This window comes from Aspergillus stella-maris (genome assembly GCF_047715825.1).
Source record: "Aspergillus stella-maris strain CBS 113639 unplaced genomic scaffold BDV14scaffold_49, whole genome shotgun sequence".
Lineage (NCBI taxonomy): Eukaryota > Fungi > Ascomycota > Eurotiomycetes > Eurotiales > Aspergillaceae > Aspergillus > Aspergillus stella-maris.
Genome location: NW_027396843.1, coordinates 193,568 through 220,987, shown reverse-complemented (window position 1 = coordinate 220,987; position 27,420 = coordinate 193,568). Strand labels below are relative to the sequence as shown.

The following is a 27,420-nucleotide window of genomic DNA, read 5'->3' as shown; positions in this document are numbered from 1 at the left end:
TTCTGTGGAGAGCACCTGCTATCTATAGAGTATAACCATCATAACACATACTCCTGAAACAAATAAGCTTGCATTGTCCCGTCCACTGAGTAGCCGCCAATTCGTATCTCGTATATCCACTGTATGGCCGGCCACGAAAAGCCGACTTTCCGCACTGGTACAGCCAACACTAGACTCGGTGATTTCATTGAAATTGCACATCATGCTTTCCAAATGAATACTAGAGAAGCATGGCACGTAGCGCCTGCAACAGGATGGAGAAAACGAAACCTCGAGCGATAATTTCAACCTGAAGACTGTCAAAGACTTTACCAAGGGCTTCGCGACTAGCGACTGCCCCCATAACGCTTGTAATAGCTTGTGGGAGCCCTCTCTGAACAAGAGCGCGACGCGCAGCCTCACGTTGACGCTCCTTTTCGGCATCGGAGGTGGGCGGGGGCCAAGAGCTCAATTCTTCTGCAGTCGGTAGGGCGTTCTCACGCAACCTAGCCAAATACGATCCAATAGCCTCATCTGTGGTGTTATTATCAATCATGGACTCCTGCAGCAGACCACGGATGGTCTCGAGGCTCGGGTTCCCGGGTCGAAGTATATATGATTTTGCAGCGTTTAACAGGGTCCGACGAATGTTCCAGGCCGACGACAATGAATACAATTCGTTGATAACGGCAAAGATCAGCTCAACTGCCATCTGGGTTTCATCTGCCGTGATAAAGCTGTTTTGGCCTCTGTCGGGTAGTATACCCGCGGACTTTCTGTTATCTTCTGAACTCAATCTAGTGGTGTGATTGCTTCTCGCGAAATCAGACGAGGTTCGTTCATCAGATTCTCTCACGATGATTTCTTCCGACTCTGGAGTTGCCACAGGAGTGTCTGATGATTCTGTAAAAGAAGTCATCTCGCTGGGTGAAGTAAGGCCGTCCGTATCGCTTGATTCTAACCGCTGACTTGAGTTTGTAGAGTCTCGAATACCGTTCCTCTCCTCTTTGGAACCGTCACCACTTTGACGTGATGTAATTTTTCGGCTACTGCTTTTGCTTGCCGTATCGCCATCAGTTCCTGGCGCGGTTGGCGTCTTTTTGTTAGGGCCCCCGCCAAACACACCGCTAACACCTTCAAGAACAGCCTTACTGCCTCCAGAGACTCCCTTGGGGGCACTCGTTAATACGCCCAAGACACCCTTGCCAACATTTTCGAACGCAGCCTGGCCTGGAAAAACAAAACTAGATTTCGTCGGAGAGTCTGCTACTTGATTGATATCGTCCTTTCCTAGAAATCGCCGCAATGTCAAGCTCTCAGCAAGGGGCTCCAGCTGAAGAGCATCCTGCAGGTATCGCTCCAAATCGCGTGCTAGAATCTGTCGTGAGCGCCCTTTCCAGGGCGGCAGAGTCGGATGAGAATTCCCAAAGTCCAGCTGATTCAACCTCGCTATTGTTCCCAGCGTCTCATGAATTGCTTCAAAGTCCGCATATTTCTTGAATAGCATCCATCCGCTAGAGCGTCCGGATTGGGGTTCAACCTGGACCAAGTAATCAGAGGTAGGCTTTGATTTGAGCGCTGCTTTCTCCCCGGAATCAACGCTATCGTCCAAAGTTATGGAAGCGCGGTGAAGTGTAACTGCTGGTGGAGAACCGACGTTGTCCGATTGTGACGTGCCCGAGGGCTGTAGGGTTGCTGATTCATGTAAGCTGCTGGACCTCACACCTTGCACTTCTACTTCTTCAGTCGACGCCGCATCCAGCAGGTGCTGTTTTTGACTCGCATCATTGACTGGATTTTCAAGTGCCGTGTCGATGTTGTCTCGTTCCTTCTGCTTGGCCTTTTTGACATCCTCTGGCGTATTCTGGGACGCCATTAAGTCGCTCAAGCGCCTGGCCTCCAGAATGGCTTCTTCTGTAGCTTGGTCCGCATTTGAGCCCAACTCCCTTGACGGGGGTGCAGATACAGGTGCTGTAGCCTGCTCAGGGGCTTTGGCTGCTGCTACGCCATGGTTTCGAGCATTCTCCACGCCAGCATCGATGGCGCTCATGATCTCCGGCTCGCCCTCGCTAAACAGATATATGATCCATCCGTTGATAAATTCAGGTCGCGACATACTTTGAATAGTCGAATCGAAGATGCTTCCAGTTAGAATCTCACGCAGAAAGCTCCGCACCGGAAGGCAGTTATACGCGCTGGAATCTAGGAACCTGACAAGAATATCTTCTGAGACAGTCTTGAGCTTTTGGTGTTGTTGTTGGCGGGAAAGAAGACTCGAGAGACTGCTTTCAGGGTTCAGCTCTAGATATTGCATGATAGCATCCTCTGCCGGAATGCTAGTGCCAGCGGCCTCGGATGCGGCGCAGAGCTCGCTCAAAAATACGATAACCATGGATGATGAATTAGTGAGAAACTCTAAGAAAGTGTCTGCCGTTCGTTTACGGCTAAGGTGAGAGGAAACGGAAGTTATAGAACTAGTCAAGAGCCTCCGGCAGGACATGGGAAATGTCAACTCTGACGGCAGAATCGGTTCATACCAGTAGCTGTCCCAAGCTTGTGAGTTTAGTGAGAAACATAGTCTATAGGAACTTACTTGACATAGTCTCGCACCGTTGCGTCAATCAATGAATTTAAAGCGGCAGCTGTTGCGGGACCAAGAGAGGAAATCTGAACGCCAGTAGCCAACGCAGCTTCAGTGCTGATGCCCTCATTGTTGCCCGTATCTGGAAGTTTGTTGTCCCATTCCAGCAGTTTGTGCGCAATGTTGAGGGAAAGTTGTTTCCTGCGAGAGCTTTGGGGTTCGGAAGTGTCGAGACAACCCGCACCCTCCCATGAAGCATGTAGTGCAATACCAATCGCTGTGCCGATGAGCACTAACCCAAGTCTTCCGAGTATAAAATATGTAGCCCCCATAAGGCAGACAAGAATAGATAGCAGCCTTTCGCTGGAGCATGTCGAGAGGAATTGTAGCGTCCAGTCCATCATTTGTTTCAGCTGCGTGGTACTCGAATCATCCCCCTTCGGACGGCTGTCCGTCTCGTGCTTTGTCGTACCATCATCGGAAAAAAGTTGCTTCACATGAAGAGGACTGTGGTCAGATTGAATTTGGTCTGGGGGATCGTTTGAGACGTCCATTTTTCTCGGGGCGAGATAGCCAGCGCATGAGCTGTGTTTGTCCTATCGGCGTCTTTCCCAGACGTTAAATGAGTATGGAGGCGACACCTTTGAGTTGTGCTAAGAGATGACGAGGCGGGGCTCGAGATACAACTGGTACCGGTAGCAGTATTCCAGATTGTTGAGGGCGGAGCCTTATGTAATAATATCTACCTAGGGGGGACTGAGCGTTTGTTATGGCAATTGATCTACGATACCTCGGAGACCTGAGCATGCATACGAAACCCGGCACCCTAATGTTTCAGAATAAATAACACTTTCTAGAATTTAGGTGGCTATGTTGACTAGCAGGTCGATACTAGCATGCTGTAATCATGAGTACAGAGAACCGAGGAGTTGATGTTGACATAAAGTATAGTTGATGGTATAAATATCCGCTCGTGGACGCCAAAAAAGCCTACCAATGGATGGTATGTATCCGCTATTAATCATGTGCAACCCATAAGATTATACCAGGAAGCTCGAGAATAAACTGCGGAAATAAATCTCCGCTATCCGAGTGAATCCAGGCATTCAAAGTATATGTGTTTCATGCCAGATGCAAAGAAGATAGCAGCAGAGTCTCGGAACTTCCACCTCTCATACCATTGATCATCGTGCCTTGATGTATTTCGTGTGAGAGCCTTGAGCTACTAGAGCAGTGTCACCAGATTTTGTTCGTTTTGAAATGGTTATGGTGGTAAAGGCGAGGGTTCTTCCAACTTTGTTGGCGACTCCCTGGATCTCTAACCAATCATCCAAGCCGGCAGTAGCCAAATAACTGACATTGATATTGGTGCTCACCCCGGTCGACTCCAATCCACATGAGGCGATTGCTAGACCGCCAGCCCAATCCGTTACAGTGGCAGAGAAGGCACCGTGTAAGCCTCCTTTAGAGTTTAGGTGCTTGGGGTTAACCTGAAGCCTAGCAAAGAAAGTGCCTTCCTCAGCATAGTATATTTCAGCATCGCGAAGCAGAAAGTCATAGATAGGGCTATTGACTCGAATGCGGTTCCAAACATTGTGAACCTGCTGCAGATGCGAACTGCTTTCAGCTGGTTGTGTTGACTTTTGGGCCATTGTGATGGTTGCAGCGAGAGAAAAACAGAACCCTTCTATGCTCAAGGTGTTGAAGGGAGATTCGAAAGGTGGGAAATTGTGAAATTGCGACGAAAATTGTGGGAGATCCATCATCGATACGCTAACGGGTTCGTGATAAGCTTGGCCTTTTCTAGAAGGCGGTCGAGTCCAGGTACAGTGCAACTCGGTACCGTGTGGATATTGTGGACCAGAGTACTACTGAGCTCGGGAGCTGTCATGTGATGCCCGGGAACTACAGTCGTCAATATCTCACCCCCGTCGCAAACCCGTCCACCTGAACAACTGGCCTACTTTCTCTTTCTTCAAAAATCCTCAGGCGCTTACAGAAACGAAACTGAGCTCTACAGACTTGAGCTTATACTGACCATGGCCTTTCGTTCCAAAAAGCGGTCCTCGACGGCTGGCGACTTTCATGATGATGATGAGCTCTCCCAGGTTAAGAAGCCCAAAATCGGCGTATCTGAATTGTCCGCAACAAGAAAAGAGGACTCAAATGGTGACAGCTACTGGGAGATCTCTAAAATACGCCGTGTCACGATATCCTCATTCCGGGGTAAAACAATGGTCAACATCAGGGAATACTACGAAAAAGACGGGGAAGAGCTTCCCGGGAAGAAGGTATAACACTAAACGTGCTAGGCACTCAGACGTAATGGCTAACTCTCCCTCTCAGGGGATTTCTCTACCAATTGATCAGTTTTCTGCCTTGTTAACTCTTCTGCCAGAGATTGAGTCTGCTCTACAGGAGAAAGGAGTGTCCGTTCCTCGCCCAAGCTATGTCGATGTAGGTACAGGCTCTGGTGGCAATGACGAGGATTCACTTGATAAGATCGATGAACTTTCGGGGTCCCGTCCCTCGAAAAAGAATATAGACGCGACTAGCGACGAGGATGAAAGCGAAGAGTAGGTATTTCAGGCTGTATAAAATAAATAATATAGATATTATCGCTCTGTAGGGAGCACTCGTGTCTGGTCTGATCGAAACCAGTATCCTCTCGTCCTCATCAACATACACTGGATGTATTGTCTTCGATCTCCAGTCAATCAAGTTTATAATTCTGGATCTCCAGTTGATACTCTGGCATCAGGCTAGTAAGTACCAATTCGATAGGCTCTAGCGTCATTTTTCCAAGGCCATAAAACACCACGCGTAGCTCACCTTAGGCTTTTGATTCACAGTAGACAGCCTTTTCCTCCGCAGAAAGAAGACTTGTTCTCAGACCGCAGGGTTTACAGAACTCTGACTGCCTTCTAATGCATTTGTTTTTCTCTTGGTGCAATGGCGAAACCTACGTTCATGAACTTGTATGGCTCAACAAGACTTTCCAAGAGTGAGGTCCCTCAGAAGGAGGAAGATGCACCACTGTGACCGGTCGCATATATTTCTTTCTTTCACTTTGATCTTGGTGGTTGGGCCTGATTTGCAGGTTATTCCGCTCTGAGGTTTCAGTCGCTTTGACCCCAGCACTTTCAAGTCTGCTCCTAGCTGTTCTTTTCTTCCCTAATTTTACTTCCATGAACATCGGCTTTTGCTCATCAACCACCAACCAAGCTTCATGGCCAAGCTGAATGTGTGGGCGGCTGGTTCAAAGCTCTGTTGATCGAAAATTCGGCCTCTGACCCCACATGATCATTCATCACTATCAATTATTATCAGCCAACGTCGGTGCTTCTTCCTGGGGTCCACTCAGCACCCCTGAGCCGCCTTTGCATAATTCCCCTCGATTAATGTTATTGTCAGTCCACCCATGGCAGCAAGCCTGGATTGATATTACCTCAACGTGACTCAAAGTCGCTTGTGTCGCTATCTCTGACATTTAGGAACCAGTGTACTCGATCCCTGCCCGCCCGCCTGCCCGCCCGATACTACTACGCATCGGCTTGCAAGACAACACAAACATTGCAGCTGTTGAGCACGACAACGGGGCCTCAGCTCAAGTGTTCAACGCCGCGGACGCAGCACGGGATACAAGCGCGAAAACTACATTCAAATTTTGTGATCCCTGCGGTATCTGATCTTCTATCACATTCCGGTGTCACGGGAGATAATGCGACAATTCGAACCTCGCTACGCCGGGGCCAAATAAGATTACTCAACCTCGACAGTTGCAGATGCCGAAAGGATACTCGGTTAACATATCAAGTCATCCTATCCCAAGGGGATGCATATCACCAGCAGTGATCATAATCCCAAGGATACCCAGGTCTCAAAGAGTATGTTCTATATCGTCTCTTGTCCGGAACAGATTACATCCTAGCCGCTTCTCTTCCCGTCACGCTGGATGATTTATGATGTTTTACCTAACAAGGCATTGAACTTAGCTAGTCGACTGCTCCCAGCATTGTTGTCGCCAGTTGCGCTGGGATTTCCATTATCAAAAGACACTCAAACTTCCGTTTTATACACACGCGAACACGAAAAAACGTTTACCAACGTTCACGCAAGCTCCAGGCTTACTTTTAAGCTTCTGTGTCCCACTGAAGCATTGATACAAAGCGGATGTTTGCCTAGCTACGGCTACGATTTAGTCTAAGAACCACCGCACGCAATTGCCACATGCCCGAGAAAGCATAATCGAGAGAGTATATTGAACACGTCCAAGGGGCCTGAGCCGGTAAATTCGGGATGGCCGTGCCTTTCAATGCCAACTCCCCTCCTCAAGCCACGGATGACGGGAATATCCGTGAAGGCTTGGGGAGTTTGAACCGATGGTCGCAGTCAACAACATCTAGCAGTCTTTCGCCCAAATTTGTGGTGACTCATCGGCGTCAGGAAAGTGCCAACAGACTTCCTGACACGGACAATTATGCTCTTCACAAGAAAGGGTTGAGCCTAACCGATATGGAAATTCGTCCACCAAACGATGCACTTAGTCATGACTTGACAAAACATCATACGCCACATTCATCTATTGCACAGATGAGGACGGCGACGCCTGTATCAGAACAAACGGAAATACCTTCAAACCGGCAGGAGCAACACCAGCAAGTGTATTACAACGATGAGCCCACATTCACACAGAACGAATCTAGACTTTCGCCGGAACGGCTGTCTCATATCCGGCCTCATAGTCAAAATGAGAAACGTCGTCAGGGTCCATCTCAAAAGGCGATGCTCTCAAAAGCCCTGCAAAAGGCGAATACTGCTGTGCTTCTTGACAACGCAGCAAATTTCGAAGGCGCCATGGAGGCATACAGTGACGCATGCCAACTTCTACAGCTGGTGATGATCCGGAGTAAAGGTGGTGAAGATGAAAAAATCAAACTCCAGGAAATAGTAAGTACAGATACATCTTTTGCAGGCAAGGTGAGCTTATAGAAAGCACTAGCGCGACACTTACATGATTCGAGTTACGGAGCTCCAGCGTATGGATCTTCCATTTCGAAACGTCGACAGCAAGGCGCTCCCTGATCGACCACTCAGTCAAGAATCTTACCGCGAATACATCCAGACCGCTCCTGGAGAAGATTATAGCATCCCCGGACAGGAAGCAGGGTTTCTAGAACAAGAGTCTCTTGGCGCTACCGAGGCAGCATCGGAAGGGCCGAGGACGTTGACGCAGCCACATATCCCGCCAAGGCGCCAGTCATTATTACCTTCAGCTCTAGATGACGGTGCTTATAAGTTGACTTTCTCATCTGCTACCAAAGACAAAGCGGACCATTCCCGCTCTGAAAGCCAAAATCTTGACCTCACGCACGCACGTCAGAACTCCACAATACGTCCTGCGTTCGTTGAGGATACGATATCAGAGGACGATATCCATCCCCTTAAGTCCCGGCTATCCGAATTGTCAGTATTGAGCGCGCAGATTCGAGATCCGAATGAATCAACCTCGTGGCTAGATACTATAGACGAGTCTGGTGCCTCTTCATCACCATCAACTCAGTCGAGGGAATCAGTATCTTCCGTATACTTGCGCCGCAGAAGAAGCGCCCGTCTAAGCCACGGTACGGAGGCTGAGTTTGATGCAGCGCTCGATGCAGCCGTAGAAGCTGCTTACGATGAAGGCTTTGAGCCCGCAAGTGGGTCTGAGGCGCAGGAAGATAGTGATGACATCTTTGCAAATGCACGGCGGAATGTCGAATTAGCGAAACAAAGAGTAAGAGAAGCCGAGCGAGAAGCCGAAGTGGCAATGACGCGAGGGAAAACTAGACAACAGGAAGAGGTTGCCCCAGACGACCCGATGGACTATCTTGATGATGAAGCGGAAGAAGAGGAACGGCTTTTGGAGGAGATGACTCGAGGTTATGTCATGGATGACTTCGAGTTTGACCTTCAGTCAAAGTCGGCACTTCCACGCCAGTCTACTTTGAATGGAGGCTCAAGGAGCACTTGGGAGAACCCTGCTACATATACAATGACACAGGGTAGAACACTGCCGCCACTTGTGGAGGACGACACTCTTCCTGTTGAAAAAACTCAGAGCCAGCAAACCGAGTCCGGTCTTCCTTCTGTCTCGGCACGGCCCGTTTCTAGGTCGATACCCGGATCAGGTGTGCGTGCTAGAAGGATGTCTGGCCAGGATACAGTGGAACTGACAATAGAGACAAATGCTCGTTCGAGGTCTGAATCAATTAGCCAGTCTTCGGATGCACGAACGGCTCGTCCTACATATGGAAAAACCGAGGATCCTATAACCAGTATTCCGTCACAGCCTGTCGAAAGTTTCGGCACTACGTCTTCGGCACCCTTTGCGATGTCTCAGGCCAAACGGAACGTCTCTATCGGATCTATAGGCGAAGACATATCGCCAAACCTGAACCTTGCTCGGGAAATCACTGCAGTGGAGGATGATGAAACCAGTGCCGCTTCCAAAATGCTTTCACCCTCGCGCCCACCAATTGGTAAGGTGCCGTCAGCACCGGATAACTTGGGCAGGCCCCATCCAGGTATCTTACCTTTTCGGGCAAGGAACGTTTCAGTGCCAAACCCCGACATATACACCGAGTCTCCAATCACACCTTCGATGAACGCATTTCCCACATTGGATCTTCAGAAAGGGATTGCTACCGCTTCGATCAACGCGCTGCCCACGCCAATTGCTGGTAATTTCGTACCGAGTGGGCTTCCTAGTGACGGTCTCTATTTGTTTGATAGCTATATCCACTCTCCCACCAGTCCTGGCTCGCCCAACCCTCTTGCTCCCAATTCCCCGCTCCCGCTAGAGCCGTGCCCTGAATCATTTCTACTACGGCCATTCTGGCTCATGCGATGTATCTACCAAACTATTGCTCATCCTCGTGGCGGGTATTTATCGACCAAACTGTTCATTCCCCGGGACGTCTGGCGTGTGAAGAATGTCAAGATCAAAGCTGTTGAAGAAAAGGTGTCGAGCTGTGATTTGCTCACCGCAGCCTTACTCAAGCTGTCCAAGGTCGATACATATGATGCCGACGCGGTTTTGGAGGAGATGCAATCATTTGAAAGTGTGCTTGATCAGGTACAGATGTCATTATCCAAAAAAGTTGGAAGCGAGGTGGGAGTTCAGGGGGCTATGCCTCTTTTCAAAGCTGCGCAAGCTCTCGACGATGCCGCCACAATTGAGGCACTACCGTCAAGGGTCTCTAACGCGCCGAGCAAATCCTACTTGAGCTCTTGGCGAAAGTTACGATCTAAAAATTCTGGTTTCGGAGCAAACCCGTTACCCAGCTCGAACCACGCAAGCAAAGACCTTTTAACGATAAGCTCACTTCCAATGACGCCAATTCCGAACGCTCAGCATGCCGAACGGAACTTGTCGCAGTTACAGTTTAGTGGGCCGAATGCAAATTATATGAGCGCATTAGCTCGGCTCTGTGATGCTGCTCAAGTCTTAGGTAGATGATGCAAGTTCCAACTGGTCAAGAAAATATACTAACTTCGCTTTTCTACAGATCAAATCGCGCAACAGGTTGAAGATCCAGGCTTAAAACACTCTTCTCAAACCCTAGTCGGCTTGGAACTCAGTACCCGCCATGCCGCCGAATTCTTTGGCTTCTATATATGTCGCTTTGCGCTCAACGATATCGGCGTAATGCTTGACAAGTTCATAAAGAGGGGCAGTGAGTGGGTACTTCTCTAAATCTGCTCGGCTTGAGTTCTTGATACCTTTTCCTTTTCCTTCTCTTGGCCAACCTCCACACATATACCCTATATCACAATGCCTTTGGTTGACGTTATTACTTTATCCTATATGAGGACGATTCAACTTTGTCATGCTTCTATGCGCTACGCGATATTTATCAGCCTGTATATAGATTCCATCACTCCGTATACTCATACTGGAATGCGTACATATACATATATCTACCCCACGATTACAGCTACGTTAGTCGAGGAATGTGATTACCGTACCATCTACCATGAAGGTAATAATTATACTGCCTGATCCCAAGTGACCCAGAATTGGGCGACCTCGAAGGCAATAGAGCCCAGCAACATCCACGTGACAGAAATGTATAATGTTCGCCAGCTGTCATTTGAACATCCCTTCTCGCGCACCAGCCAGCGCCACTGGTCGGCTGCCCTTCAATTGCGTTGAGAGATTAGCGAGGTGCACCCAGCTATCCACCAAGCTTTACCCCCCACGCCCTCAAGTAATGGACCGACTATCACACCTGGCTCGAAGATTTGAGGCAAATCTGACGCCGTCTCTCTGCATCGCGGAGAATCTCCGCAGAAAGCTTGAGACTAGGCGCCAGATGTGCGTACCTATCCACTTCCAGAATTACACTGATTATAATCCCATCCACCCGAGGGCCAGGTGGGAGCAAAGTCGAAAGTGCAAGGGACATGGTCGCGCCCATTATGAGCAGCGACTGGGAGACCATCGACAAGGCACCTTGCCACAAATAAGGAAGATGACCGTCCCGGTGGCTGGTTATGTTCTCCAGCTGGTATATTGTGGCTTCCAAGCAGCGCTGGCAACACTCTCTCACGAAGGGGTCGCCGATGACCTGGTCGTTCTCAAAGACGGCCAGGATGTAAGGTCGATATATAATGGTCCGACAAGCATAATACCGAAGTCGGAGGACAGTCTGGACGGTATGTGATAGAGGTGTGTGGGAAAGAGGGAATCGGACAGGCTGAGGAAGGCCTTCATACCACTGGGACAACTGAAAATCCAGCTCCGAGACAATTGGAGCTAAAGAGGCCAGTGTGGGTGTGCTGTCCTTCTGGTAGAGCATATGGCTCACTCGGTTGAGTAGTCTCCGGAGAGCGATCTCGGCGAGAAAGTACCATAGCTCATCACTCCCAACGCGGTCAGCAATATCATCACCGGCGTCCATATCACCATTGGTTTCGTCCCCAACTTCACCGTGATGGTCTATTGCGAAAACCCCTGGTAGGTTGACAAGCTCCTCGAAGTTCACGATACCAGAGTGCGGTAGATCCAACTCTGCTAGCAAATCGCTTTCGTACAACAGAGCGTTCCAGTATACCCTAACGCTGAGCTCTCTTAGCTGAGCAGGAATGCGAGACGAATTGCCGAACAATAGCTGCAGCTTCATGCTAGCATTGGAGAGCAGCGTCCAGGCCTCGAGCGGCCGCACCAAATAGAATAGATAGGCAGCGGTTAGAATGATGCATTGGGCGGATACTACCGAGTTCCGTATCATGATTGACGGCAGGATGTTCCATGCTGCCATGAAATACGACAGCCCGGGGGGATCTTGGTCGGTTGATATCAAAGCGATGCTGCCGTATTCGCTGGCGCAGCCGAGGGCTAGCACTAACAAAACAACACAGCTTTCTGGGCCCTCGCGAAATGAAACAGAAACAGACGTATTGTAATAATTCTGCCACGTGTATGGGTTAACACATGCGTACCAGACATTGACTCGCTCGAAGAATGACGTGATCCAAGTCGAGGCATGAGACAGGTCAAGCGTGACGGGAGAAGACATCTTAAGCGGCTCACGAGCCAGTTCGAGCTGCAGCAGCGTCTGTGGATCATACGGGCGAGCTACCAGTTCTCGGATCAATGGCCAGTTCAAAAGGTTCATGGCGGGCGTGGTATGCACTTTGGGCATGGTCGATATGCTCGTAGGCGGGTTCGCCCAGGAGCCGAGCCCGACAATCGAAGTAGGCCTTCCAGGAACGGCCACTTGACTAGTCGATATTGCGAGTGCATCGTCGCTTCCAATGTTGGTGTCGTTGCTGGTTGTTGGGGAAGTCGAAGATAGAGTCAATAGGGAACCTTGCGTTGCCAAGCTGGTCTGTAGAAGGCCTTCGATTCTTGTGAGCCGTTCAATAATTAATTTATCGCCAGCATCTAATTTGATGCCCGGCTCCCTGTAAACGCATGCTGCATCAAGATCAGTACAGAGCTGACATCTTGGGCGTGCTCCATTGCACCTCGTCTTCCGAAGACGACATATTTGGCACTATATATAACTGACGGTCAACAGCGGCCTGCATTCATTCTTGGAATTCGAGCCATAGAAGAGGCGGAAAGTGACAGTGGCTGGCGAGGGCAATACAATAGAAACAGGCACTAGAGTAACAGGCAAGAACCTGCAATATACGTACGGCGATAGTGGCGCGTCTCCTGGGATACTCTGTAGCATCAGAATTGGAGCGCTTCTTGGTATCAATTAAATCATTTGAGGCAGCCGAAGAGTTGGAATCAAGAAGACCGTCTCTGTCCCGGTCTGGGTAAACAGGCATAGCTTTAGAACTGCCAAGATACCAGGACAATTGCACTGATCTTCAGAGTTGGGATGGGGTCAATCAACATGAGCGACTAGACTTTCCTTAGTCAGGAAGGTTAGCAGCTGGTCTTTTTGCTTCGCGTCTAATTGCGGAACCAGGACTTCAATACATTACCTAGACATTTTCCACGACCCAAACAGTATTATATACAGCCATAGGCCTCTGGAAGTAGCCCTGCAGGGAGATATGTATGTATGTATGTGTGTGCTGCGTCGGCCTGGCTCGGATGCGGGGCACAGTATGGGGAACTGTTCTAGCGCTGATGCCTCCTCTAAGCCAGGACCACGCCATAGATATGATTTTTCCGTTTTCAACGCGGCTTGCTGCCCGTGGTTATTACTCAACGGACAAGTCCATCCCCCATTCACCTTACCTCTTCTAATCGGTGAGTCAAAAAGGTGGAAGCAGCACAGAGTAGCATCGGCCAAAGATTGACGCCTCTAGGCTGAAGCACTTTGTAAGAGAGTTTTGTATGTAGGATTACAATAACACATAGAATCACCGAGTCTCCCATCTCTTGCATCAGTTTCGCCAACGCCAACATCATGAAATACTGTCTTTACAAGTGTACATGGTCCCTCGTGCCACCAGGCACGGCCGGGGCCGGGGCTCCGGTATGTTACCTAATTAGGCTTAGCGTATCAAAACAAACGCGTCGAGCCTCGAGATGATCTGCCATCGTGCCTCGTCTCCAGCAAGCCCACCACTTCGCAACTAATCGCAAGGCTAGTCCAACGCGTCCCTCGCTTCCGCACTCCCTCCCCGTCCGCTTAGAACAATCAGAAGTGGACACAGACTCCTTTATCCTAAACCTACGACATCAAAAACGCGACCGACACCATGCCGAGACCGGCAGCGAAGCGCAACCGTCTAGCGACCAGAACCCTGAAACATTCCAAGCAGGCTTTGAGCCATGAGTCATCACGAGACAATGTTGGATCTCGAGACATTTCTCGATCACCAAGAAGCGAGCTAGCGGGCAGTTCGCGGCTGGCGAACAGCGCCGACCCGTCTGATATTATACGGCAATTGAGAAACCAGACGCCCCTGAGCAAGAGCCACGAGTTTGCACTCGGCTCATCACCCGGTACAGAGCAAGGAGCCACGGGGAGCCGACCCCCCACAAGGGCCCGGGGATACTCTTCGACTCTTTCAATTGCTGGACGTAAAGGAGACACCAGCTCAAGAATTCCAGGAACACCTGCGTTTGAAAGTTCTGTGTTGAGCAACTTCAGGCGACGACCGCGTCAAGCGAGTATCCTGCACATGATGCAGGATGAGGATGGGTCATCGGACTATGACGATGACGACTTTCTTGGTGGCCTAAGTCCGGAGGATGAATCAACACCTCTCGATATCTCAAGAGGGAAATCACTTGCGCTGAGACCAGCCGTGTTTTCTGCTGAGGCTTCTCCGACATTACCTTCCAGTGGAAATTCTTCAAAACGCAAACGGCCATCTGCAGGGCGCAATGCCCCTCAACCATCTTCGCAAACTGCGAGCAGCGCACCAGGATCCCCGACTCCATGCATAGAGTTCCGACAAAGGGAAGTTTCCGCTGATTGGCCTCGGCTGTCACAGTCTCCGGCAACGGTCAGTGAGACGATGGTACCGCCAATGAGCAGCCCTGTTCCAGATCTCACTCGTGAATCGTCTACACCTGATTCGGACAGGCTCTCACCCCAAGCGAAAGCCCGCCGGGACCCCAAGACCAGGAAGTCACGCGATGGCGAGCTTGGTATTTCAACAGCAGCGCTCCAAGATAAACTCTTGCCTCGAAGACGCCAAAAACGGAAAGCGCGCCAGGGGGCATCGAGGTTTGATGTGCCAAGCGAATCGGAAGAAGATGATTTATCATCGATACTTCCAGATGACGATGAATTGAGCTACCTACCGATGCAAAAACGGGTTCGCACACCCCAGCGTCCTGCGATCAGACCTAAGCAGGTGCATGAAAACCGGGGTAAAATAGAATCAAGGTCTAACGGGAAGACCCCAAAGACCTTGAAGCAATACGGTGCTAGTGCCCGTGAGGACACGAGCGGTGGCACAGAGAACGAGCCAGCGGACATGTCTTCACCATTGTCATCCGCTCTCGATACCGACGAGCTTGATTCAGAATTCGAGCTTGACCCCGAAGCACCGGCAAAGACATACCTGAGCGAAGAGCTGCGACTGCAAGCCCTGAAATTCGCGGAGGTGGATAGGTGGCAGATGGAGTTTGAAGATGTGATAACTGTCAACACGCAGGAGAATGGCGCATTTAGGTGACTCCTCCATGGTCGTTTAATCAAAGCTTGCTTAATCTGTATGTGACCCGAAGAATTAGTAATTTAGTTGTGAGAAGTCAGTTGTAGAAGAAACAGCGATGGGTCTTGAACTCTTGATGCTTGGACCATGCGATCTATAGCCCCGCTTCGAGCTGCCAACCCCGCCGGCCCCCGATGTAAGCCGCCGTTGCATTGGACGCTGGGCACTTGACACAGATAAAAGGCTCCATTTGCCCAAAGCTGGCTTTCGAACCATTTTTTCTCCACGGGACTGTATAGCCATGACTTCCCTCGATGGTATCCTCGCAAACAAATACCCGGCCAAAGCTCACGCTCGCCGGGTTGCCGAGGGTCTTAAAGCTCTTGGTCACAGTGGAGGCGCTATCTATCTGGAGGCCCAGAAAACTCGTCTGATCGAGGATAACGATGAACCGGTGCCCTTCAGGTATGAATCTTGGGTCCGAAAGGATTTCAGTGCAGTTCACACAAAAGCCTTCCAGTCCGGCTAATTTGTCCAGACAGCGTCGCCCGTTTTTCTACCTCTCAGGATGTTTACTTCCGGACTCGTCCTTGATCTACAATATCGACTCTGACCAATTGACCCTTTTCATTCCTCCCATCAGCCCAGACGACGTGATTTGGTCTGGTCTGCCGCTGTCACCTGCCGAAGCCCTCGAACTATACGATGTCGATACTGTGCTGGAGACGCCTGAAGTCAACGCAATACTAAGTGCGATTGCTGCGTCGCGGGGCAACAAGAGCGCCGTATTCGCCATTGCAGAGCAGGTATCGGAAGGAACAAAGTTTGATAGCTTCTCCAAGAAGAATCTAGACGTCCTGAAGGATGTCATTGACAAAACCCGTGTCGTCAAAGATAGCTACGAGGTTGCGCTTCTCAGGAAAGCAAACGACATCTCTGCGAAGGGCCACATTGCCGCTATCAAGGCTGCAAAGACTGCCACCAACGAGCGCGAAATCGAGGGCGCGTTCATTGCGACTTGCATTGCCAACGGAGCCCCCGCGCAGTCATATCACCCCATTGTCGCCTGCGGCAAGAACGGTGCTACCCTGCACTACCAGAAGAACGACGAGAGCCTGATCGACCCAGCCACGCAGAAAAGGAAGGACAATGTCCTTATCGATGCCGGCGGTGAGCATCGCACGTACTGCGCAGATATCACGCGCGCCTTCCCCTTGAACGGAAAGTTCATCCCGGAAACCCGCCAGATCTACGAAATTGTCCTGCAGATGCAGCTTGAGTGCATTGACATGCTCAAGGAAGACGTCCAGTGGGAAGATGTCCATGCGTACGCGCACCGCGTCGCCATCAAGGGCTTGCTCAAGCTGGGTATCCTTCGCGGCTCAGAGGACGAGTTGTTCGACAAGCGGATCAGCGTCGCTTTCTTCCCACACGGCCTGGGCCATTACCTTGGAATGGACACCCACGACACTGGCGGCAACCCGAATTACGAGGATAAGGATACCATGTTCAGGTACCTTCGTGTGAGGGGCCGGTTACCAGCTGGATCTGTCATTACCGTTGAGCCCGGTGTAAGATATCCTAAGCTCACCCTCTTAGGACCCCAACAATGATTGCTGACTGTTATTTGCACAGATCTACTTCTGCCGATTCATCATCGAGCCGTTCCTCAAGGATGCCGAGCTTCAGAAGTACATTGACCAGGATGCCCTTGAGCGATACTGGGCTGTCGGTGGCGTTCGTATTGAAGATAATATCCACATTACCAAGGACGGTCACGACAACTTGACCACGGCGCCCAAGGTCATCGAAGAGATCGAGGCACTGGCTGCATAGGGTGATTCTAACCTATCATAGAGACTTGGAATGCACAACGTACACCTAACGCATGCACTGCATGTTTGCCGTAGCTTCCACATTTTTCATTGACTCCGTGGATATATTATCCTAAAAAATACAGAGCAACTAGCTTGACTAGCTAGCCATACGAGAGCGCTCAAATAGTACTCGCTCAAACAACTGTAGACCCCTTCTTTTGTAGAGAAATGTGCGCATCAAATGTGTTAAAAAAGGATGAGGAGGCGGAAACAACAGGAGGCAGCTCTCAGGCCGAAAGGGAACCGTGCACCATACCTCATTCACAGACCGCTGCGAAGTCTCTTTCTCCCACTACCCTTGACGGCAGACTCTGCTTCCGCCCTATCCGCTGCACGCTTCTCCCTCTGGTCTAGAACAACGCTCAACACATCGAAACAGAACTGTGGCACGTCGAGACACAGCTGCTTGAAGTCGTCTTCCGCCTCGTGACGCAGAACATGACTTCTCATACCCCAGTAGTTTGACACCGGCTTGCGGATGCTGTCGTCGAGAGCAGTGTTGTCGTAGACATAACGAGCGTAAGCGAGTTCACCGCGGGAGCTGCTATTGATGCGGTGGATCTTTGAATGTGCCAGGGCCTTCAGCGCAGGAATACCCAGTTTACCAGCGAGTGTGTAGACGCGTGCATGCTTGAGCAATTGCTCGCCGTTATCGTCTGCTTCGGTGGCGATCTCCGGGGGAGAAGTGGTATAGTCGCGTGTATACTGATACTGTAAAAAGTAACCGAACGCTTCGACATCGTCGTCAGGAAGTTCAATGCGGCGCTATAGAAGAGATTAATGAGTCAACAAACATAAACTGAAATCAACCAATAATCTGCTTACAGGTCCATCAACGAATGCCTTGACCTTCTCAGCTAACACAGGCGATTCGAGAAGCAAGGTCTGATGAGCAGTCATGGCAGTCTTCTTGTCGTCGCTCCCAACAATAAGCTCCACAACTGGCGACGTCAAGTACCTATCACCCACAGCCGTGAGTATAGCGTTCAATATTATTGCATCCATGGTGGGTAATATGGTTAGCCGAGGTTAAGGAGAAATGGGTGAGAGTAAGAGGTGCGTGCTCACTCGAGGAAGTTGAATTTCACGGGTTGAGGGATTTCAGCCGGCTGCGCTTCTGCCCCAGCGGATTGCGCATCTGGTAAAGAGACGTCTTGTGTTCCTTCTGCCTGGCCATCGTTCGCCGCGCTCGCGCTAGGAGCTGGTGTCATCTCGGTATCAACTGGGGTCTGAATGCTTTGTTGCGCATCCTCCGTGCCGGAAACTTGTACTTCGGGTGCTGAATCCATTGTTGGGTATTATGAAAGAGATATACAAACTCAAATACGAGCGCGATATTGTGCACAGTGGGTGTTGAAAGTACAATGGGTAAAAGCTGGAACAATTCAATTAATATCGACGCAAGCAAAAGCGGGATATGGGAAAGCTCCAATTGAGCCGACCAGGCTTGTTTAGCTACAGTGTTATGCAATTGTGCTCATATAAGCCTAGCGCGGGATAATGATGCTTAGACTGGCCACGGATATGGACAAACGAGTGGTTTTGAGCGGATAGCTATTGTCGCATGCATGGTGTTGATGCGCCGTCGAAAAGCTCCCGTCGCCTGAGCAATGTTCCACGTGCCCACGGCCACTGCAGTGCCCCTGCCAAGACTATCGACTTGTGCTCCACGGTGCTGTCAATAGATCAGCTGTATAGGTCATAGAACTACCTAGATACTAGGTATCTACGTACTTTCAAGTCTTATAGATACTTTGGTATACCCTGTACATAGGCCAGTTGGAACTGAGCACAGTCTACCTTTCTGCTTCTCAACTCAATCCTCCAGCAACCTTTTACGGCTGCCAGAACAAGCTACCAAGATGTCTTTCACCATCTCCCTGAGCTTGGAACTATACTACGGTACTAAAGATGTAACAGATGGCGGCTGTGAATATGCAGTATGCATCAGGGACTCTTATGCACTGGCAGGTGGAAGGGCGGCTACACGCGGAGACTGAGAGTCGGAGACAGCCGACCAGGATCCACCGGGCAGCTACGTAACAGTTTCTACTTTCTACTGCTGCAGCTCTCCCCACCTCTAAGCGATTCTATCTTTACTCCTTATGTTTCGTTCGCCGTTGCTTCGTCTTTGGAATAATCTCGGCCCTACTCGGAGCAATCTTCGCAGTCCTTTGACAACGCTCAGCTTCAGTTTCAATTCTAACTTCAGTGGGCGCAGCATGGCAACGCTTATTAATCCCCCAAGGGACCCCAACACTCTGTCCAACTATAACAATTGGATATGTACTCATTCAACCGCCAACTTCGAGATCCTGTTTGAGCAAAAGAAGCTCGTTGGAAATGTCATTCACAAGCTTCAATCTATCACCAATGCTGAGACCAAGGACATCATTCTTGACTCTTCCCATGTGGATGTCGGCCAGGTCCAGGTCGCAGGGTCGCCTGTGGAGTGGGAGCTTCTTCCTGCATTGGGCCCTTACGGCACAGCCCTGAAGATCAAGCTCGAAAACCCCGTGAAGTTTGATGAGATTATCGATGTCGATGTATGTCAGCTTGTTTGAATTGGCTGGACGTGTTCATTAATCGAGCATAGATCTCTGTCCAAACAACGGAGCAATGTACTGCCCTCCAATGGCTCACTCCAGCACAAACATCGAATAAGAAGCACCCTTATATGTGTAGGAAGCGCCTCTACATGTGTTTGTTGTTACATCAAGACTAATACTTCCTTCTAGTCTCTCAATGTCAGGCTATTCATGCACGGTCAATTTTCCCGTGTCAAGATACGCCTGATGTGAAATGTACTTTTGATTTCAACATTACGTCCCCTCTCCCTGTGATTGCCAGTGGATTGCCTGCTCGAAAGTCTTCAAGCACTCCGCAACCTGGCGTCAAGAGCCTGTACCAGTTCCACCAGAAGGTTCCAATCCCGAGCTACCTGTTTGCTTTAGCTAGCGGGTGAGTAGATCGTGGCCCGGGCGCCCTTTATATGTACCCGGCTAATCGATGGTAGTGACATTGCGGAAGCAGCTGTTGGGCCGCGAAGTGTTGTTGCCACTAGCCCTGATAAGCTCCAAGAATGTCAGTGGGAGCTCGAGGCTGATACCGAGAGGTTTATTAATACGATAGAGGTTGGACATAACCTACTCCTTTAGGAGACTCATTGCTTACTCGCTTCTAGAAAATTATCTACCCCTATGCGTGGGGTGAGTACAATGTCCTGGTTCTCCCACCAAGCTTCCCGTATGGCGGTATGGAGAATCCGGTGTTCACTTTTGCGACGCCGAGCATCATTTCCAAGGTATGCCATGAAACCTCTTATTCATTTTACTGTAGCTAATTGATTCGCTCTTCTTATAGGATCGGGAGAATGTTGACGTTATTGCGCACGAGCTGGCGCACAGCTGGAGTGGCAACCTAGTGACTAGCGCCTCATGGGAACATTTTTGGCTTAATGAAGGATGGACCGTTTATCTTGAGAGACGGGTAGGTCCCAACCGGTTGTTCCAAAGTTACAAAGTCCTGATCATAGCTGACCATTGTTCAGATTCTAGCGGCGATGTAAGTGTTATCGGTCTGACAAGCCCTAGGTTTGGGTTTCTTAATATTAATCGTCTTATAGACACGGAGAGAAGTACCGCCACTTCTCCGCCATCATAGGATGGAAAGCCCTGAGGGATTCCGTTGAACACTACGGCCATGAACATGAGTTCACGAAGTTAGTGCCAACCCTCAAGGGTCAAGACCCGGATGATGCATTCTCAACCGTTCCCTATGAAAAAGGTTTCACCTTTTTGTTCTATCTGGAGAACCTTGTCGGAAAGGAGAAATTTGACCGCTTCATCCCTCATGTAGGTTATCAAAATCTCGCGGGTGCGAATACTGGTTGCTGATATTCTTTTAGTACTTCACTACGTTCAAGGAGAAGTCAGTGGACTCATACGAATTCAAGTCCACGCTTCTAAATTTCTTCAAATCCGATGCCGAAGCGTCTCAGCATCTGCAAGAGCTGGATTGGGACGCCTGGTTTTACAAACCTGGCTTGCCTCCTAAACCAGACTTTGATACCTCTCTTGCTGATGTGGTGTATGAGCTGGCCAACAAGTGGAAGTCCCTCCCCGAGTCGTCCTTCAAGCCCCAGCCGAGTGATATTGAAAGTTTGACTGCCAATCAAGTTTTGGTCCTCTTGGAGCAGGTTTTGCTTTTCGAGCGACCTTTGACTGCTGATCTCTCAAAGCTCATGGGCGACGTTTACGGGCTCGCTAAAAGCGAGAACATCGAGGTTTCCAATCTTTATTTCCAGGTTGGCCTCAAGGCTGGTGATAAGAGTGTGATTGAGCCAACAACGAAGCTGCTCGGAAGGATCGGAAGAATGAAATTCGTGCGGCCCTTGTAAGAACCCTTTTATTCGAGGAGCTAAGCAATAGAACTGACGTGGAACACAGGTACCGTGCCTTGCAGAAGGTGGATCGTCAGCTGGCGGTGGATACCTTCGAGAAGCATAGGGAGTTCTATCACCCAATTTGCCGAGGTATGGTTGAGAAAGACCTTTTTAGAAAGAAGGATGCGTGATTTGTGCCTCATTCAGCAAGCATAAATCTTCCCTGCACTGGACAATGGTTTCTTAAATCAGAAGTGTGCTTGTCCGGCGGAGCACGTTCTGAAGAATATACAGGAATAAACCGTGATACGTCTTTGCAGGTCAATATCAGGCAACAATCTCACATAAAGCATATATTATACAATTGAGGTCTTTTCCCGCTATATCGTACAACTACCGAACGTAACTCCTCGACCAATATCATTCCGGCTAGCATCATCATTGCTTCGCTTCCACCAGGAACTTATCTGCAACCGAAGAAGAAAAGACGCTGTTCTGGCCACCTGGTGTCCCAAGCGCCCTGGACAAGTCGTGCTCACTCATCTTGGAGAGATCCGAAGTCACTCGCCGCATGTAAGCAACAACACGAGCAACCTTTTCCCACTCAATCTCTTGTCCGTCCGGGCCGGTGTAGCTCGCCTTCCACAGGTTTCTCCAAACGGCAGCACCTAAAACCGCATCACCCTTGATGAGGCCCTCGTCGTATGCAGCAAGAACACCCCGCCACTGAATAAAAAGATCCTTCAGGAACTTGTTTCTAATGGTCCGACTCGTCAATCCATGAAGGGCATCCATACGGTGCTCGGCTTCGTGCGAAAAGTGATCGATCAAGTGCCGCGAGTACGTCTGGAAACTCTCGTGAGACGGCAGCGCTCGCAGCCGGACAGTCAATAGGTACATATTGAGAAACGTAATCTGCGACCATGTCGAGAACGTCGGGACGAGACCCAAGCCTGAATCTAGAGGAACACACAAAGTGACTCGGTCAGCCTTGGACCTCAAATTCTCGAGCAACGCCAGTCACGGGCAAGAGTGACTGTATATTCGGAAGAGACAAACCTTGATACCACCACCCCTCACCAACACCAAGATCCTCGCCCGCTTCCGTCTTCGGTGCCTTTCCGTCCTTCTCTTTTAGCTGCGGTATAGTGTAATCGGCTGACCTTGTGCAAGCCAGGAATAGTTCCCGCGTCATTCCGTACGCAATGTAGGTTTCAGCCTGCCCGTCGCGTCGCGGTAGCATAGACTTCGCGAGACGGTGTGAGAGATTCGCAGCTGTCCTTGAGTTCTGAAACGTCGGGGTTTGTCGTCGGTTTGGGCTGCTCTGGGGTTCTGAGAGGCGCAGTTGAGATCTGCTAGCCAGCTCGCGCGGGTTCGTTGGAGCTGTGCATAATGATTGTTGCTGAGTAACTGGTAGCGTAGAAAATCGACTGCTAGTTTGCGCCTATATCCTCGATTAGTTCTGTTCAAGAAGAATGTTCTTGGATTTGCGATGAATTGGGGGCGAAATTGCTGTTCAGCTCTCAGGACGGGTTTCATTGTACCTGGAATAGGGCGCATTGGTGACTGAGCTCTCGAAAGCAGAATCTGCTCAATTGTCTGGGAGGCATATTTGATGAGTTGATGATTTCTTGACGCGAACTGATACTGGTCTAATCTCAACAGGCGCTGTACTCTGTAGAGTCTTGAGTACGAAAAATAATGGTGATGTCGAGAGTTTGCAGTGTTTGCCGTTCATGGCTTTAACGCGGAACCTAATTGGTTGTGCAGGTCTACGTACTTGCGGATTTGCGGCATGGAAGATGGTCTGAACTCTGAACTACTGTACTGGCCAAGAGCTACTTTGGATTGGGAGCGCACTGTATAAACATTTACAGATATTAGTTAGTCAATCAGCAATTCTAGCGGCTTGGGTGCTTGCTACGTTGCCCCCACAACAACGCTTGATGATCCCATGGTACGCCGCTCCATAATTCATACCTATGTTCAGCGAAGAGCCAGCTTACGCAGCCGGCCAGCAAGTGGCTACCAGATTTGGTCCAACGTCCTGAGAGCGTGGTTACGCTTGAATGGATTTTTGGGTGGAAGCAGAAGACTTCGCTTCCGCAGGTAAGCAGAGCCGTTCACTGCAGATAAAGGCACCACGGCTTGAACTATTGCCCTAGGTCAATTCGTTCTAACTTCTTATCGACAATGGGAAGAAGTTCGGAGAGCCTATTTGGGTCCCTCATGATAGCGGGTATGTCATCTCGGGCACCTGCGAGGTTCTATACGGGCGCGTTAGCTCTTGGAACCCTTATTCCAAACATGTGTTTGACCAACCTGTCGAACCGCTTCATAGTCACACTCCCTGGCCTGATATTCTCTTATGACTTCTGACGTCTCAAAATCGACATATACTCTTGTGTCTCGTAGCCGGATGAGGACGTTGTCTAACCTCATGAAGAATCTGGAAAGAAGAAGGAGCCTGCCTGGCATAGCGCGGATTTTGCATGACAGCATTGTGATCCCATTGTCTGCGAGCTCATCCTCGTATAGGACCACTTCGTCAAAGAACAATATGGGATCCGGACGTTTGAGTAACTCAATCGGTATAGGTTTGGAAGACTCTTCAAAATCACGGCCTTGTGCGGCTTTGATTGTGCCCTTATAGTCCGTGCTGTACGACCAGTCGAAGGGCTTAACGACTTCCTTTATACTCTCGTGCGTTGCTTCTCTGGTGTTCTATTAGCCGATTGGATCTGCTCCGGCGCAAGCCGCGGAAGCATAGCGTCGAAACACACTCACCTGCTTTTCTGCCACTCTCTCGAGTACGCCACCTTCAACATAGACTCACCCGTTTTATCGACTTGATCCAAGGCATCGAATGCATTGAAGTTTATTGACCAGCCACTCTTCTCGTGTTCAATCGCAACGAAGTTGTCGCCAAATATCATTTCCGGTGGCGCAATGCCGAGCCTTTTTGTCATTTCATCGATAGGATCTGCTTTTAAGATCGGAAGTTTCTGCGTTGAAATCTTGAAGCCCTTGACAGTGATAGAATTTGGCCTATGTGAGGTAGGAGACACTGCAGCCGTGTCCCCCGCGATGGGCGCAGGAGGCATGCGGCTATTGGAGGTCATATTTTCGCAACGCAGGATGACGGCGGTATGAAATTGGGGTATATGATCCCGGAACCTCGGGAGAAGAGTGTCACTCGCTAGTCAGTGTCAGATGGCGTGGATGATCTGTTCAAAAATCTGTCAAGCATCTGTCGCATCGCGATATGGAGCTGCATTCAATGCTACCCCGCGGTGCCCGGAGAAAGGTGCAGTCCGACGGGTTGCCGTGGTGACGGGTCTAGCTCCCGGTCCCCATAAACACCCGTTCACTTCTTTCGAACCTTGAACCTTTCTATTGACAACCAGTGTTTTCGACCTTAATCTCAAATCCGTGCTATCTACCTCTCAATAATGACCGCTTAAGCTCTACAATCATCACTCAATAATCCCTGCCTTGTTTATCTCTCTCTTCCTTTTCGCCTCGTTCCACGCAGCACACAAATATGGCGACGAAGACCCTGGAAGCTCGATTCGAGCATCTTTCGGTGAAGGATGATGCCGGAAATGCCAATAAGGGCGCCGGCTATACCAAGCACAAGGTACAATGTGTGGCTCTTGTCCGAATCCGAGTATCCTGCTAATACTGCTATCCCAGAGTTCGCTGTCCACTGCTGTATCCCTCTCCGGACTTGGGGTTACAGGGCAGCTGACCAGCGGTGCTAACCGGTCTAATCTGCTTAAGCTGGCCTTGCAGAACACCAACGATAACAAAGTGAATGCCATGAACGTCCCGCCATCCCCAGGGAAAGGAGCCCGAGATCCTTCCTCGCTACGCAACCTCGACGAAAACGGAGACGAGCAACCTGCACCCAGAAAGTTGCACCTTGGAATGTTTGAAATTGGAAAGCCCTTGGGAAAGGGAAAGTTCGGCAGAGTGTATCTTGCCAAGGAGCGTTCATCCGGTTTCGTATGTGCGCTCAAGGTTTTGCATAAGTCAGAGTTGCAACAGGGTGGAGTTCAAAAACAGGTCAGGCGTGAGATCGAGATCCAAAGCAACCTGCGTCACCCAAATGTCCTCAGATTATTTGGCCATTTCCAGGACAGCAAACGAATTTTCCTCATTCTGGAATTTGCCGGCCGGGGTGAGCTGTATAAGCATTTGCGCAAAGAGCACCGGTTCCCTGAGTGGAAGGCAGCGCATTACATTGCGCAAATGGCCTCCGCCCTCAAGTACCTGCACAAGAAACATGTCATGCACCGTGACATCAAGCCAGAGAACATCCTGGTAGGAATTCATGGCGAAATCAAGATCAGCGATTTCGGGTGGAGTGTCCATGCGCCGAACAATCGGCGACAAACTATGTGCGGCACACTTGATTACCTGCCTCCCGAGATGTTGAACTCGAACCCGCACGGCAACTTCTACAGCGAGAAAGTTGACTTGTGGAGTTTGGGAGTCCTCACCTACGAGTTCCTTGTCGGAGAAGCGCCGTTCGAAGACACTCCGGCAATGACACAAAAGAGGATCATGCGGGGAGATATGCAAGTTCCCTCATTTGTTAGCCCGGAGGCCAGGGATTTGATTAAAAGGGTGAGTCTCCTGTTAGGTCAAGCTCTCAGATGCGAATGCTAATCTTCATCAGCTGCTCGTCCTTGACCCTGAGAAACGTATTACGCTAGATGAGATTCAAAAACATCCTTGGATTCTCAAGCATTGCGCAAAGGATGCCCGAAATGGTGTCCAACGGAGTTCGGGTTCGTCAAAGGACGGCAAGGCATGATTTGTTTTCGCATAGCAAGGGGTTCTGGTGTTGTGATTTCTGTTTCATGGCGTTCAGGGTGCGGTGTTAAATGGTCGGCTTCATTTTCACTTGGTCATTTGTGTTTTCAGCATAAGTCGCTTGGAATAAAATGTCTATCATCTTATCAATGTCCCCGATATAATACATTATAATACATAATAAAGCCGTAACGCCACTCTGAGAATTCAAGAGGGGGAGAGTCTATTAGAACCAAATCCAAGATCCGCGAAGCTATCGAAAGATCTCATCGAATGGTCTGGTGTCCCTAAAGCAGCTGTCCCAGACTTCATCTACGACCTTTGTAGCTTGAGCTTCATCTTTGCACGTGTCTCGAGCCTTCACTGACAGAATAGCTCTCCGCCGAACACACTCTTGGTGGTGCTGTGTTAATTTCAACTGGAAGTTTCCGAAGAACTCATTTGCCCATCGACATTCTCCGCTGAGTGAGCTAGCTCGTATCTATCGACTGTTAGTTCCTCCAGGCCTGCGCATGTTGGGCATCCCAGATAGGGACTTTACCTCTGTACAAGCTGCGTGCCTAAGATTGTCCCCCCAATCAACTTTGAACCTCAAGTGGTCGTAGGCATGAACCATCTCGTGAGCCATTGTGTCCTCCAGATGTCCTTGTCCTCTCATTTCGTTGGCGCAGATCAATATTCCAAATTTAGGATCGAACCCCCCAGCTTTCCGAGTCGTACATCGACGGCAATGAATGTTGTTGCTTGATATATTGCCGCCCAGTTGATTGATACTGTCTCTCATGAAGCGGATAATTGGACCTTTAGAGTTGAACATCTGTTAGTCCCGTTGGCCAGGGTTGTGGATTGGGGCGACAGTAAGCATACTATAATTAAGTAGAAATTCTTTCTGCTCATCACAGCGCTTGCAATCTGCTTCTTCGTTTCGCAGATCTCGAGCCACGCGAAACTTCTCTATCTCTTGGTCTGGCATCCGCTTCGTGAGGATGTTGAATACGTTGCGGAAGTACGTGACATAATCATCTCCCGGCTGAAACTTCGCTGAGGACCCGGTCCCTGGTTGAGAGTTCGACATGTTGTTGATTCTTATGTATCCGTGATGTGTGTTATCTAGTACTATCTTGTGATTGATCGCAGCTCAATTGAGAGCGGATTTC

General features: G+C 49.8%; 13 protein-coding genes across 13 annotated transcripts; 6 read left to right on the top strand and 7 right to left on the bottom strand.

Moving 5' to 3' along the window:
• Positions 1–95: 95 nt before the first annotated feature.
• BDV14DRAFT_100453 (PX domain protein) lies at positions 96–3,226 on the bottom strand. The gene is made up of 2 exons (XM_073765472.1): positions 2,573–3,226; positions 96–2,522 (listed from the first exon to the last, which is right to left on the bottom strand). The coding sequence occupies exons 1-2, from the start codon at positions 3,112–3,114 to the stop codon at positions 221–223; spliced, it is 2,844 nt and encodes a 947-aa protein (XP_073625629.1). The 5' UTR covers positions 3,115–3,226; the 3' UTR covers positions 96–220.
• A 150-nt stretch (positions 3,227–3,376) lies between these two features.
• Positions 3,377–4,314, bottom strand: BDV14DRAFT_178034 (PaaI family thioesterase). Its single transcript, XM_073769527.1, has one exon. It carries the CDS (start codon positions 4,210–4,212, stop codon positions 3,745–3,747), a length of 468 nt encoding a protein of 155 aa, XP_073625628.1. The 5' UTR covers positions 4,213–4,314; the 3' UTR covers positions 3,377–3,744.
• A 152-nt stretch (positions 4,315–4,466) lies between these two features.
• BDV14DRAFT_178032 (transcriptional coactivator p15/PC4 family protein) lies at positions 4,467–5,347 on the top strand. Its single transcript, XM_073769526.1, has 2 exons — positions 4,467–4,851; positions 4,907–5,347. The coding sequence occupies exons 1-2, from the start codon at positions 4,600–4,602 to the stop codon at positions 5,138–5,140; spliced, it is 486 nt and encodes a 161-aa protein (XP_073625627.1). The 5' UTR covers positions 4,467–4,599; the 3' UTR covers positions 5,141–5,347.
• A 1,210-nt stretch (positions 5,348–6,557) lies between these two features.
• Positions 6,558–10,563, top strand: BDV14DRAFT_100275 (uncharacterized protein). The gene is made up of 3 exons (XM_073765470.1): positions 6,558–7,510; positions 7,563–10,053; positions 10,111–10,563. Exons 1-3 carry the CDS (start codon positions 6,860–6,862, stop codon positions 10,296–10,298), a joined length of 3,330 nt encoding a protein of 1,109 aa, XP_073625626.1. The 5' UTR covers positions 6,558–6,859; the 3' UTR covers positions 10,299–10,563.
• Positions 10,564–10,594: 31 nt separating this feature from the next.
• BDV14DRAFT_100290 (putative C6 finger domain protein) lies at positions 10,595–13,129 on the bottom strand. Its single transcript, XM_073765471.1, has 3 exons — positions 13,046–13,129; positions 12,749–12,967; positions 10,595–12,603 (listed from the first exon to the last, which is right to left on the bottom strand). Exons 2-3 carry the CDS (start codon positions 12,884–12,886, stop codon positions 10,828–10,830), a joined length of 1,914 nt encoding a protein of 637 aa, XP_073625625.1. The 5' UTR covers positions 12,887–12,967; positions 13,046–13,129; the 3' UTR covers positions 10,595–10,827.
• Positions 13,130–13,569: 440 nt separating this feature from the next.
• BDV14DRAFT_100254 (uncharacterized protein) lies at positions 13,570–15,292 on the top strand. Its single transcript, XM_073765469.1, has one exon. It carries the CDS (start codon positions 13,772–13,774, stop codon positions 15,200–15,202), a length of 1,431 nt encoding a protein of 476 aa, XP_073625624.1. The 5' UTR covers positions 13,570–13,771; the 3' UTR covers positions 15,203–15,292.
• Positions 15,293–15,400: 108 nt separating this feature from the next.
• On the top strand, positions 15,401–17,312 carry BDV14DRAFT_178025 (aminopeptidase P family protein). The gene is made up of 3 exons (XM_073769525.1): positions 15,401–15,646; positions 15,720–16,752; positions 16,817–17,312. Exons 1-3 carry the CDS (start codon positions 15,483–15,485, stop codon positions 17,015–17,017), a joined length of 1,398 nt encoding a protein of 465 aa, XP_073625623.1. The 5' UTR covers positions 15,401–15,482; the 3' UTR covers positions 17,018–17,312.
• A 1-nt stretch (position 17,313) lies between these two features.
• On the bottom strand, positions 17,314–18,614 carry BDV14DRAFT_178024 (uncharacterized protein). Its single transcript, XM_073769524.1, has 3 exons — positions 18,127–18,614; positions 17,884–18,061; positions 17,314–17,823 (listed from the first exon to the last, which is right to left on the bottom strand). Exons 1-3 carry the CDS (start codon positions 18,345–18,347, stop codon positions 17,320–17,322), a joined length of 903 nt encoding a protein of 300 aa, XP_073625622.1. The 5' UTR covers positions 18,348–18,614; the 3' UTR covers positions 17,314–17,319.
• Positions 18,615–19,280: 666 nt separating this feature from the next.
• Positions 19,281–21,633, top strand: BDV14DRAFT_202648 (bifunctional aminopeptidase/epoxide hydrolase; the record flags this gene model as incomplete). The annotated part of the gene is made up of 10 exons (XM_073774086.1): positions 19,281–19,604; positions 19,655–19,739; positions 19,797–20,019; positions 20,075–20,192; positions 20,243–20,362; positions 20,422–20,547; positions 20,609–20,622; positions 20,684–20,912; positions 20,966–21,453; positions 21,507–21,633. 10 exons carry the CDS (start codon positions 19,281–19,283, stop codon positions 21,631–21,633), a joined length of 1,854 nt encoding a protein of 617 aa, XP_073625621.1.
• On the bottom strand, positions 21,481–23,218 carry BDV14DRAFT_100214 (uncharacterized protein). The gene is made up of 3 exons (XM_073765468.1): positions 22,987–23,218; positions 22,502–22,886; positions 21,481–22,401 (listed from the first exon to the last, which is right to left on the bottom strand). The coding sequence occupies exons 1-3, from the start codon at positions 23,050–23,052 to the stop codon at positions 21,881–21,883; spliced, it is 972 nt and encodes a 323-aa protein (XP_073625620.1). The 5' UTR covers positions 23,053–23,218; the 3' UTR covers positions 21,481–21,880.
• BDV14DRAFT_178015 (TIP41 family protein) lies at positions 23,182–24,705 on the bottom strand. The gene is made up of 3 exons (XM_073769523.1): positions 24,230–24,705; positions 23,765–24,158; positions 23,182–23,709 (listed from the first exon to the last, which is right to left on the bottom strand). The coding sequence occupies exons 1-3, from the start codon at positions 24,562–24,564 to the stop codon at positions 23,596–23,598; spliced, it is 843 nt and encodes a 280-aa protein (XP_073625619.1). The 5' UTR covers positions 24,565–24,705; the 3' UTR covers positions 23,182–23,595.
• A 32-nt stretch (positions 24,706–24,737) lies between these two features.
• BDV14DRAFT_178013 (aurora family serine/threonine-protein kinase) lies at positions 24,738–26,381 on the top strand. Its single transcript, XM_073769522.1, has 3 exons — positions 24,738–25,082; positions 25,139–26,074; positions 26,127–26,381. Exons 1-3 carry the CDS (start codon positions 24,987–24,989, stop codon positions 26,262–26,264), a joined length of 1,170 nt encoding a protein of 389 aa, XP_073625618.1. The 5' UTR covers positions 24,738–24,986; the 3' UTR covers positions 26,265–26,381.
• Positions 26,382–27,387, bottom strand: BDV14DRAFT_178011 (mitochondrial inner membrane protease ATP23). The gene is made up of 3 exons (XM_073769521.1): positions 27,131–27,387; positions 26,805–27,064; positions 26,382–26,744 (listed from the first exon to the last, which is right to left on the bottom strand). The coding sequence occupies exons 1-3, from the start codon at positions 27,336–27,338 to the stop codon at positions 26,517–26,519; spliced, it is 696 nt and encodes a 231-aa protein (XP_073625617.1). The 5' UTR covers positions 27,339–27,387; the 3' UTR covers positions 26,382–26,516.
• Positions 27,388–27,420: the final 33 nt, after the last annotated feature.

Bases quoted from the DNA above. Each gene is read 5' to 3' on its own strand.
- BDV14DRAFT_178034 (XM_073769527.1), bottom strand. From the start codon at position 4,212: ATGGCCCAAAAGTCAACACAACCAGCTGAAAGCAGTTCGCATCTGCAG.
- BDV14DRAFT_178032 (XM_073769526.1), top strand. From the start codon at position 4,600: ATGGCCTTTCGTTCCAAAAAGCGGTCCTCGACGGCTGGCGACTTTCAT. The intron at 4,852-4,906 runs GTATAACACTAA...TCTCCCTCTCAG, and splicing joins AAGAGCTTCCCGGGAAGAAG to GGGATTTCTCTACCAATTGA.
- BDV14DRAFT_178011 (XM_073769521.1), bottom strand. From the start codon at position 27,338: ATGTCGAACTCTCAACCAGGGACCGGGTCCTCAGCGAAGTTTCAGCCG. The intron at 27,065-27,130 runs GTATGCTTACTG...TCAACTCTAAAG, and splicing joins AGAATTTCTACTTAATTATA to GTCCAATTATCCGCTTCATG. The intron at 26,745-26,804 runs GTAAAGTCCCTA...AACAGTCGATAG, and splicing joins GGCACGCAGCTTGTACAGAG to ATACGAGCTAGCTCACTCAG.
- BDV14DRAFT_178024 (XM_073769524.1), bottom strand. From the start codon at position 18,347: ATGGATTCAGCACCCGAAGTACAAGTTTCCGGCACGGAGGATGCGCAA. The intron at 18,062-18,126 runs GTGAGCACGCAC...ATTACCCACCAT, and splicing joins GTGAAATTCAACTTCCTCGA to GGATGCAATAATATTGAACG. The intron at 17,824-17,883 runs GTAAGCAGATTA...TCTCTTCTATAG, and splicing joins AGGCATTCGTTGATGGACCT to CGCCGCATTGAACTTCCTGA.
- BDV14DRAFT_178025 (XM_073769525.1), top strand. From the start codon at position 15,483: ATGACTTCCCTCGATGGTATCCTCGCAAACAAATACCCGGCCAAAGCT. The intron at 15,647-15,719 runs GTATGAATCTTG...TAATTTGTCCAG, and splicing joins GATGAACCGGTGCCCTTCAG to ACAGCGTCGCCCGTTTTTCT. The intron at 16,753-16,816 runs GTAAGATATCCT...TTATTTGCACAG, and splicing joins TCATTACCGTTGAGCCCGGT to ATCTACTTCTGCCGATTCAT.
- BDV14DRAFT_100254 (XM_073765469.1), top strand. From the start codon at position 13,772: ATGCCGAGACCGGCAGCGAAGCGCAACCGTCTAGCGACCAGAACCCTG.
- BDV14DRAFT_100453 (XM_073765472.1), bottom strand. From the start codon at position 3,114: ATGGACGTCTCAAACGATCCCCCAGACCAAATTCAATCTGACCACAGT. The intron at 2,523-2,572 runs GTAAGTTCCTAT...AGCTTGGGACAG, and splicing joins ACGGTGCGAGACTATGTCAA to CTACTGGTATGAACCGATTC.
- BDV14DRAFT_178013 (XM_073769522.1), top strand. From the start codon at position 24,987: ATGGCGACGAAGACCCTGGAAGCTCGATTCGAGCATCTTTCGGTGAAG. The intron at 25,083-25,138 runs GTACAATGTGTG...CTGCTATCCCAG, and splicing joins CCGGCTATACCAAGCACAAG to AGTTCGCTGTCCACTGCTGT. The intron at 26,075-26,126 runs GTGAGTCTCCTG...AATCTTCATCAG, and splicing joins CCAGGGATTTGATTAAAAGG to CTGCTCGTCCTTGACCCTGA.
- BDV14DRAFT_100275 (XM_073765470.1), top strand. From the start codon at position 6,860: ATGGCCGTGCCTTTCAATGCCAACTCCCCTCCTCAAGCCACGGATGAC. The intron at 7,511-7,562 runs GTAAGTACAGAT...AGAAAGCACTAG, and splicing joins AAATCAAACTCCAGGAAATA to CGCGACACTTACATGATTCG. The intron at 10,054-10,110 runs GTAGATGATGCA...GCTTTTCTACAG, and splicing joins TGATGCTGCTCAAGTCTTAG to ATCAAATCGCGCAACAGGTT.
- BDV14DRAFT_100290 (XM_073765471.1), bottom strand. From the start codon at position 12,886: ATGCCTGTTTACCCAGACCGGGACAGAGACGGTCTTCTTGATTCCAAC. The intron at 12,604-12,748 runs GTACGTATATTG...AGTTATATATAG, and splicing joins GGAGACGCGCCACTATCGCC to TGCCAAATATGTCGTCTTCG.
- BDV14DRAFT_178015 (XM_073769523.1), bottom strand. From the start codon at position 24,564: ATGACCTCCAATAGCCGCATGCCTCCTGCGCCCATCGCGGGGGACACG. The intron at 24,159-24,229 runs GTGAGTGTGTTT...ATAGAACACCAG, and splicing joins AGAGAGTGGCAGAAAAGCAG to AGAAGCAACGCACGAGAGTA. The intron at 23,710-23,764 runs GTTGGTCAAACA...GCGCCCGTATAG, and splicing joins ACTATGAAGCGGTTCGACAG to AACCTCGCAGGTGCCCGAGA.
- BDV14DRAFT_100214 (XM_073765468.1), bottom strand. From the start codon at position 23,052: ATGCCTCCCAGACAATTGAGCAGATTCTGCTTTCGAGAGCTCAGTCAC. The intron at 22,887-22,986 runs GTACAATGAAAC...TCGAGGATATAG, and splicing joins ACCAATGCGCCCTATTCCAG to GCGCAAACTAGCAGTCGATT. The intron at 22,402-22,501 runs GTTTGTCTCTTC...GTGTTCCTCTAG, and splicing joins TGAGGGGTGGTGGTATCAAG to ATTCAGGCTTGGGTCTCGTC.